The sequence below is a fragment of the Poecilia reticulata genome, chromosome 8 (genome assembly GCF_904066995.2).
Source record: "Poecilia reticulata chromosome 8, P_reticulata-male-v2, whole genome shotgun sequence".
NCBI lineage: Eukaryota > Metazoa > Chordata > Actinopteri > Cyprinodontiformes > Poeciliidae > Poecilia > Poecilia reticulata.
In genome coordinates, this window is record NC_088837.1 from 21,486,855 (window position 1) to 21,497,107 (window position 10,253).

Sequence of the window (10,253 nt, forward strand, 5' to 3'; positions counted from 1 at the left end):
AACTGAATAAGCTCCCACATTAGATAATGCCTCAATCATTTCATTCATCTCTTAGTCCATCTATCGTTCTTTAAAATTTCTTCATCTGAGGCAGAACAAATAAAGCCATACATTTTTAATTTTTATTTTAATTAAGATAAAATTTAAATGAAAATCTTGCTTATATGAATCATTGATTAGATACAGTATCTGTGTAACATAAATCTGTGTAATAGAATAGCTAGTTTTATTAAATTGTGTGCACATTTTAAAATAAATATGGGGTAAAATACCAAAATGTCTTTGCTTGTCTACCATGTATATCCCTGAAACAGAAAAGTTTCCTGAAAGGCACAGTTTCCTTAAACTTTTACTAAACATTTCCCAGATGTCCTCAGGGTTATTTTTTTTTGCGCAGTGTAACCTTTAGGGAAAGTTCCCAAAAGGTTCCCAATATGATTTACATTGAGTAAAGTGTATAGAACATTTAAGGACTTGAACTTTAGCAATATCTTAGAGAAAGTCCCGTCTTAAAATGATTTGATCTGTGTGGGCTGCAAAATCCCCGGCCTCGTGGCTGTTGGGGAAAATTTATATTGAAGAAAAAAAAATCAAAAAACGTATACATGTACTGTTTACGGCAAACATTTCGACATGAACACAAAGAACGACATTAAAGGCGACGCTATCGCGGAGCCAATAGCGTGAAGGCTTGTTTAAAGGCGACCAGCGCACGCCGCGGACCCTCACTTCCTGGTCGAAGATGGCGGATGAGAATGAGACAGCAGCGATCCCGGAGAAAGAAGATGTAGAGGACCACGGGCACTGTAGCGACTGTGAAAATGAAGAGCACCACTTGGAGGACGGGTAACAAGGCAGCTTTATTCATACAGCGGCGATTTACGGGTTATATTGCCTTACTTTTACACCGAAGCGAATGCTAACTGAAGCTTTAGCAAGAAGCCAAGGCAACTGCCGTTCGTTGAAGTCCGACCTCCTTGCGTTCTTCTTATTGGCTACAACCGGTGTCTGCGCGTTAACTCTGTAATGTGATTGGGTGAGGCTGGATTTCTTGTTGCAAAGTAGGAGGGATTTAACGTCAAATACATACACCAAGGCGTAGTTTTAGGGGGTCAAAATGATTAAAATTGGGTTGGAAAATGACCATATATTCCCCTTTCCCCTGCGAGGATTAAATGAACAACATTTTTGAAGTTTGTTATGTTTCAAGGTGTTGGCATGTCGTTTCTTTGCAGGTAGTTACTGATTATGCCCAGTTGACAGATGCGGGTTAGCTGGTCATGCTAACAAAGCTGTCAAACCCCTTTTGTCCGATGCGAATTCAGAGTTAAAAGTGAAACGAGCAGTTGCGCATTGATGATAACAATGCGCTTTCTGTTTTACCTTTGTAACCAGCAGTGTGTGGTGAGCCTTCGTTTCATACTGTTTTGACAGAAATCTGCAACGTCTAGAAACAGCTGAAGTCAGAAGAGCTCATACGCAAAATAGACTTGGATGGAAATCCTACTTGGCCTGCACTTGAGCCACAGTGCAGGGTCCTTTTCTACTTTTAAGAGCAATTTAAGAGAGAGGGAGTTATCTTGTCTCCCCTCCTATGTCATGGTTCTTTAAGGTCATGTGTTGCAAAATAAAATTTAAAAAATCAACTTATTCTAAAAACACTTTTAGATCCACAAAGATTAAAACATGCCATCACTTGAGTGTGGTCGTTAGGTTGTTGATGACCCTGTTGATTCTAGTAGTAAGCACATGAGGTACTTCTCCATGCAAACAAAGTCTGGTTGTTCGATGCTCCTACTGGACTGAAATGGAACCATGGAGAACAAACTATTGAATGTTTTGTTGTCCATTGTCCCAGCCACTCACTGACCTCCTGTACATGGGTATGTAGACACGCTTGGATACCATGTACTTCTCAACTAGAGGCCATGTGATTCGCCATCTGCACTGATGGGGGCGGGGGGCAGGGGGTTGAAATGCAGGCCTCTGTCCTCTCTTGGACACTAATGAGATAATCCCCTGTAAGTACATTGTCAGGATGGATGCGAGTAGGTGTGTGGTTTATCAAGTTTGAACTCAATATTACTCCTTCCTGTTGTGTCTTTGTGTCAGTTTAAATGATAAAGTGAGGCTGTTTTCTCACCTGCTTTAGAGCTGCAACATGTGGCTCTGTGGATCATCCACAATGGCTCTTAATAACTTTGGCTAAAAAACAAAAATAACCAGCTCATGTCTTAAATATAGAGCTATATTTAAATCTAAATATGTATTTAAAACATTTTTTTTCTCAAAAGGTCATGTGACATTTGTGGCTCTAAATTATTATTATTTTGGCTAGATTGTCAAGGTTGCAGACCCCTGGCCCATACTAGAGAAAAGATCAACACAGATGGAGATAAAATACATACAATGTGGATATAGTGCTAATAATACTAGTAGTAATGATTATAAAAGCATTTTGTTAAATAAACATTTAAGTTCATTTTACATTTCCATATTTAAAACAAAAAATTACAAACAAGGGCATTTAGTGAACTTTGAACTTTACACAAAGCAATAATATTTCCGACGTACATGTAATCACTTAAATTTTTTATTAGGATCAGGTTTTCTCATGTAATGGATATTTCCGCTGTTTTTCAGTGAACGTGCGGATGACACTGGTGCCAAGAAGAAGAAAAAGAGACAGAAAAAGAAGAAGAAAGCCGGTGCCACCGAAGCAGCTCAGGATCCACTTGCTAAGGCATGAAATAAGTTTTTAGCTTTGAAAAATTATCTAAGGTACAGGAACAAATTACAACCTGTAGAGGTCTTCTAAGTGTGGAGCAGCACACCAGAATGGCTAACAATGAGGTTAAAGGAATTGTAATACTTTTCCTTTTATTCCAAATGAGCTGTTTTAACTTCCTGAACAGGTGAATTCACTACCAGCTGATAAGCTACAGGAGATCCAAAAGGCCATCGAACTGTTTTCTGTTGGCCAAGGCCCAGCCAAAACCATGGAGGAGGCGACTCGGAGGAGCTATCAGTTCTGGGACACACAACCTGTGCCCAAGCTTGGTATGACGATCGTTAGGGTTTTTTATTTATTTCATTTGAACAAAAATCTACTTGGCTTATGTGCTGTATTGCTGGTTTTTCTGCTTCATGTCAATTTATTTTCCTTCAGGGGAGACCGTAACATCACACGGCTCAATCGAACCTGATAAAGACCACATTAGAGAAGAGCCGTACAGCCTCCCTCAGGGCTTCACCTGGGACACGCTCGACCTGGGGAACCCCGCTGTGGTAAGACCGAGTTAAATCACACTTCAAATAAAGAAATCTTCATTTCTCTTTATCCTACTTTGCAAAGTTTTTAACTTATTGTAACCTGGTGCAGCATGTCCATGTAGTACCAGATAATTTTAAGTCACATTGTATTTGGTGTAAAAGAAGACGAAGTTGCATCATATTTGCAATCTGATCTCTTTAAGATTATTTGCTCACAAAACAATTTATACGCTATGATCTTTTTCACATTTTGCCATGCTACAACCACAAATTAAAATATCTTTGTGTGATTTTTTTGGGGGGGAGGTTGGAAGATTGATCAACACAAAGCAGTTCATCCTTGTGAGGTTGAAGGAAAAGTGCAAAATATTGACTCAGGCCACCATGGTTATTAATTTCTCGAACCACCTTTGCTGCCGTTGGTTCTAGAGATTGAAATTTGTCCCCTTTAGCAAAGTAGCTCAAGTAAAACTGAACCTCTGAGTCTGACCCATCCCCATGTTTTTCTTCCAGTATTACCTGTATATCTCTTCATCCATCTGCCCGTTAAATCTCTGCTAAGGGAAGCACACCAGCAGCATTGTGTTGACAGAGCATGTTTAAAAGCACAGATTGTTTCTTCAGTTTTCTACCATATTTGGTGTTTTGCATGTAGACCAAAAAGATTAATTTTGCTCCTATCTGAGCAGCAGATCGTTGTATTTTTCCACTTGAGCTTTGAATCTCCTGTCCTCCAGTCACCATGCATCTCTTGGCTTCTTTTTTCTAATGGACAGCCACGTCTTTGTAGCGTTGCAGTTACTGTTTTCATTTTCAGATTGAGAGCTGTTCAGAGGCTGGGATGTTGTTTCATAACTTGGCATTGCTTTAATGTTGTTTCTTAATCTTCATGATGGTTTTAGTTTGCTAATTTTCTCTAACAAACCTCTGAGGGACTTGCAGAGCAGCTGCATTTATACTGAAATTAAACACACAGATGGATTCAATTTGCAAATTAAATCACTTCTGGAGGCAGTCGGTTGCATTGATTATTTATTTTTTCCTGATTGGTGCTTATTTTCTTTAACAAACCCCCAAGGCCTTCAGAGATCAGGTGTAATCAAAGTGGGATTAAATGACAGATTTCTGGATTTTGCAAGTTAAGGGAGCTCTGAAGGGAATTGGCTGAACTGCTTTTTATTTAGAGATCAAATCACAATAAAATGTGTTGGAAGGTTTTGGCTGCAGTTTTGTTAAATATCAGTATTTGTTGCAAGATGATGTATTTAAATCATTATTTTCTGCTGTTCCTCTTTTCATGCATAAATTGTGTTTCTTCCTGTTGATCAAAGGCAATTCCAATAGGTGGGTTTTAAGTCTAGATTTAAAGGAACTCTGTATTTCAGCTGTTTCTGTATTTTTCTTCAGATTTGTGGAGCATAAGAGCTGAATTCTACTTCTCCATGTTGGGTTATTGGTAATTAAAACAAAATTAAAGAGATCCTTATTGCAGATTCTTATAAATAATGTCTACAATGATCTGGATTGTTTTATTAAATGATGGTTGTCGTCCCATTTCACTGAGACTGAAATTAGAACGTACCACGGGGGTTTAAATTATTTTTGCGAACATGAACAGACAGAATTGGTGTCAGATTTACACTGGCAATGGAAGATGGAGAAATTATCTTACAAAACAGTATTTTTTTACTATAACTCCCTCTATTTTAGATCTTATTAATGCGATTAAAATGTTTCTTTTGTCTTCCAGCTGAAGGAGCTCTACACTCTCCTCAATGAAAATTATGTGGAGGACGACGACAACATGTTCAGATTTGACTACTCCCCTGAGTTCTTGCTCTGGTAGCTTCATGAATTCAGTTTGACATTTTAAAGTTACATTTAATTTCCACTTATAGATACTTTGGCATCAAAACGAATAACCCGTCTCTTGTTCAGGGCTCTACGACCTCCAGGTTGGCTGCCTCAGTGGCACTGCGGAGTCCGAGTGAACTCCAATCAGAAGCTGGTCGGATTCATCAGTGCCATTCCAGCCACCATCCGCATCTATGACATGTAAGTTTATCCACTGGATTGTTTTTAATGTTTTATTTTTGAGTACGTCTTGAATCTCCAGCCAACTTCCATCACTTGTTGTTCTTATGCTTTTAGAGAAAAGAAAATGGTAGAGATCAATTTCTTGTGCGTCCACAAGAAGCTGCGAGCCAAACGGGTTGCTCCAGTTCTGATCCGGGAAATCACCAGACGGGTCAACCTTCAGGGTATCTTCCAGGCGGTGTACACTGCCGGGGTGGTACTGCCCAAGCCTGTGGGAACCTGCAGGTCTGCATGGCAAATGGCCATATCTGTTTTTTGTTTTTTTTACTTATTGTAAAGCCTGGAATGTCATCTGTTTTAAAGCTGTAGTTTGTAACTCTTATAAAAATGCTTTTAACACATTTGTTAAAACTATCACCATGTTGTGACAGTATAGTAGAAGACGGATAATCTGTGAAAAGATGAACCTCCTCCACCTTGCATTTCGAAGAAATGCAAGCTCCAGACCAAAAGTAACCAGTCAGGACCAGGAGGAGGGTCTAAGCGATGTCGATCAACCTCATGAATGTGCTGCTAAATGTTCTAATGGCAAAGAAGCAATTTGCTGTTACAAGAAAACTGCTTTTCTGCTGTCATTGGTGGCCTTGCTTTTAGCTTTAGCATTCTTGACATGGGAGAAGCTCTATCATAGCAGAGAACAAAGAAGGGAGGCATGCACATGAGCTGATTGACAGCACTAAGACCCTCCTCCTGGCTCTGATTGGTCATTTCTAGTTAGGAGAAGGAGAAGGCGGAGGAACTTTTATTTATTTATTTTTCCACAGATTCTGTCTCTTACCGTACTGTCTTGTCATGGTGACAGTTTCAACAAATGTGTAAAAAAAAAAAAAAATTTAATTAAAGTTGCATACTGCAGCTTTCACATACTCTTCTTCTGGACAGGTACTGGCATCGCTCTTTGAACCCACGAAAACTAATCGAAGTGAAGTTCTCCCACCTGAGCAGGAACATGACTATGCAGCGCACCATGAAGTTGTACCGTTTGCCTGAGGTCACTGGCAAATAGAAACAGATTTTGATGCGGATTATCAGCTAAGCTCTTCTTTCATCATATTCCATCATATTCTTTTCACCCTTCAGTCCCCAAAAACTTCTGGTCTGCGACCGATGACCAAGAAGGATGTACCAGTGGTGAGCCGCCTCCTCCGCGAATACCTTAACCAGTTCAACCTGGTTCCTGCCATGAACGAGGAGGAGGTGGAGCACTGGTTGCTCCCACAGGAGAACATTATTGACACATATGTGGTGGAGGTAAAGGATGTTTTTGTTGGTTAATGTCTCAGCAAAGGTTTGCACCTTTTTATTATTCTAATGATGATGTTGTTATCCAACAGAACGAAGGCAAAGTGACAGATATCCTGAGTTTCTACACACTGCCTTCCACCATAATGAATCACCCTGTTCATCGCAGTCTTAAAGCGGCGTACTCCTTCTACAACGTGCACACCACCACACCCCTGCTGGACCTGATGTCCGACGCTCTCATTCTGGCCAAATCGGTTCGTCTAACACATTTTTATAAAAACGTACATAAGTGATCCTTTCTTCATGCGTTAAGCTCCTTCTGCTTTGTGCCTATACAGAAAGGCTTTGACGTCTTTAATGCACTGGATCTAATGGAAAACAAGACTTTCTTGGAGAAGCTGAAGTTTGGCATCGGGGATGGGAATCTACAGTATTATCTGTACAATTGGAAGTGTCCCAGCATGGGAGCAGAAAAGGTACATTTTTCCTGGATTCTCTTTTTTTTTATACCTGACTTAATACCTGACTTATTCTAAAAGTATTAGTTTGTATCCTGACACCAGCTTAATATGACAGTGTTTCCACCTTTTGGTGACTACTCAGTTGACCTTCAGGTTAAAGTATCAGAAATGTCTACATTTTCACCAGCATAGACAATATCACTGTTTTCTTGCAACAAATTGTGAGGAGTTTTATTTTTACTGATGAACACAAAATATTATTTTTGCCACATTCATTGTTGTGATGAACATTTACCCATCAAGTAAAGTGGTTTTGAGTCATTTCTCCGATTAGAAAATGGAGTCAGTGTCCTGAATATGGCCATGTGTTGGATCGCTACAATGACTTTACCTCCCATTAATTTTCCGCATGTTTAATTAGACCCTAAAACAACATTTCTGCATTATAAATCCCGTTTTTTAAATTTGTCTTGTGCAGAAGAAATGTACATTTTCTGATAAACTCAATATTGGTTTTTCGTTAACCATTTATTTCAGTAATTAGCTTAACTGAAATAAATGCCTACTTTTCTCACTTTGTGCGTAATATTTACTTTTTTCAGTTTTTGATTTGAATCACTAATTAATAAACCGACTTAGAATTAATATAATTGAATATCTTTTTGTTTTGAGTCATTTCTCCAGAAGGTTTTCCTGTCGCACAATTCAAGATGTCGCCATGTAGAGTAGTTTGTGATTTTTAAAGCCTAATTTAAAATCTGCTCTGATTGTTTTCCAGGTTGGATTGGTTCTGCAGTGACATCCCTTTACGCCACAAGCACGCGTCACCAACGGGCCTGAAAACCGCACCATGGACTGATGGCTTCATGCTTTCGGAAAAGAAAACCCACTCCTTCCCCCTCGTTTTTACTTTCTGACCTTTTGAACTTCGACCTGCACTACCGCTGCCAGGTGTACTGAGGCTGGGAGAGCCCTCAGGTTTTCCCAGTCCCTCAACCACATGGACCTTAAGCCATTTGTAGTTTATCATTGCAAACAACTGTATTTCCTCTGAAAGCTGTCTTAAAATGTACCAAAACACAACCGAATGCACGGGTTACTGGCCACTACTTTCTTCCAGACCCACAGTAAATGTACATAAGTCGGACATAACTGCGGTTAAAGCCCTAACACATGCAGAGTAGAACCTACTGTTTGATTTTATCCTCAAATATTGGAAGTGCTTTTTGAAACTAAAATAAAAATTGAGTTTTAGAAATAATCAAAACAAAATGGGTGACAGAGATTTTAACGAGGAGGCTGAAAAAGATGCGGTAAATACCAAAAATGGACTTAAGATAAGGGCTTCTGGTTCGATCCTTCTTGTCATGCTTGACCCCCTTTTTTTTTTGTTTGTTTGTTTTCTTTTTTTAAATCTGTTTCAGCAGCCGTGAAGGTTGCTCAGTACTGCTTGAATTAAACCCAGAGTTGGTGTTTAATTTTTGAAGCTCCACTCATTTATACCAACTTTTTGTGGCCATCCCTCTTTAGCTTACTGTACTAACAAAAGAATCACCAACTGATCCTGAATCTGCTTAGTTGGACACAAATCAATCCACACTGATCAGGCTGGACTGCTGAAATGAGGCAAATGGCATTCTGATGGCGGGGTTGTGCTGCACACCTGTGAGCAGGGATGAAATTTATGACAAATTTTAATATAAATGTCCCGTTCCCTTCCGCCCCCCAAGTTGAAAAATGTTCACCCTGAAATAATGTTTCCCAAACATTTGAAAAGTTTCAGGGTGAGATCAGAAATCTTTATTAGATTTGAATGTGGGGAAAGTCCAAGAATGAGTTTAAATGTTTTACTTCAATAAAGACTTAAATTATTGAAATGTAAACAAACATGGAGTTGTCATCAAGTTTTAGAGCGCTGGACTGATAACTGTCAGTTCATCTGAATTAAAAGACGAGACGACACTGATGTTATTATACAGCATGGCATATTTCAAGGTATCCTTCATATCGACTGCTGGGCTGCTTTTAAATTGGGCGAGGTTTTATAGTGAATGATGGAGAGGAACAGGGAGGGTGATGTTGACTCTAATAAATAGTTTCTTATGTAAAACTTGGGTTTTGTTGACAAAGGATGTCCAAAAAATTTGTCTTCCTGTGATTATAATGCAGGAATTCAATGTGAAGATGCAAATAATGTTGTTTTTTTTTCAAATTTGGAGTAAGAAATACCTTCAAGAAGTTGCCATGTTATTGCAAACCTTATCAAACAGGAATTTTAAGTCAAATCAGTCTTTAGCAGTCAGTAGTAGTTTTTCTTTACACTAGTAACTGATCAGATTACAACCACCTATCCACATCACTGCTGTTTGATTAAAAGCACATTTTCTGTAATTCAAGTACAGGGAAAAAATACAAAATAGCTGAAAATATGAAGTCGCAATTCAAAAATCATCTGAACTTAAATTTTAGTCTAAAAGTTGTTTTCCCACCATTTATTTGTTCTATAAAGTTCCTCAAACATGTTATCTTTCTATAAGTGTCTATTGTAAAAATTCAAACAATGTAAATTGTGCTACTCATGTAGGTGGAGCTGCGTTGCTGAAAAAATGCAGGAAACCTAGAAAGGAATGTGTGAAGCATGTAGATACAGGTACGTCTCAGTAAATTTGAGCATCATTGAAAATAGTTCTCAGTAATTTGAGAGATGAAACTGCATTAAAGTTTTGTGGAGGGAAAAAATATGGTAAAAGAGTTTTTAGGAAGGGCTGAAACAGATTCCAAACATTAGATTCTGTGTGAAGTTTTTTTTTTAAATATATATAGCCAGTAATAATGCCATCTGGTGGTGTTGGTCCACTGTCTATTCTGAGTTAACAATCATAGTACCTCATGCTTTCCTCTGCAAATAGTCTTTATGAAGAAGACAGGTTAATTTTTCCAGCAGCATTGGAAACTCCCTATACTGCTAAAAGCATAAATACTTAATTGACCACTGTATCACTGAACTTGCAAACGGACCTGACCTAAATCCCAAGAGAACCTGGAATATTGTGAAAAAGCAGATGTGAAACATTAAAGTCAAGCATGCAGCTGAACTGAAAACAACACGAGTTTCCTTAAACCCAAAGCAAAACCACAGACTGAGCTAAGTTGATGCAGTAATCATACAAAAGAAGC

At 38.7% G+C, this 10,253-nt stretch overlaps 1 protein-coding gene across 1 annotated transcript; it reads left to right on the top strand.

Moving 5' to 3' along the window:
* The first annotated feature begins 696 nt into the window (after positions 1-696).
* On the top strand, positions 697-8,963 carry LOC103469337 (glycylpeptide N-tetradecanoyltransferase 1). Its single transcript, XM_008416946.3, has 12 exons — positions 697-846; positions 2,644-2,743; positions 2,916-3,060; positions 3,170-3,288; positions 5,024-5,115; positions 5,212-5,328; positions 5,425-5,595; positions 6,253-6,361; positions 6,451-6,621; positions 6,705-6,869; positions 6,954-7,091; positions 7,855-8,963. The coding sequence occupies exons 1-12, from the start codon at positions 743-745 to the stop codon at positions 7,873-7,875; spliced, it is 1,452 nt and encodes a 483-aa protein (XP_008415168.1). The 5' UTR covers positions 697-742; the 3' UTR covers positions 7,876-8,963.
* The last annotated feature ends 1,290 nt before the right edge of the window (positions 8,964-10,253 follow it).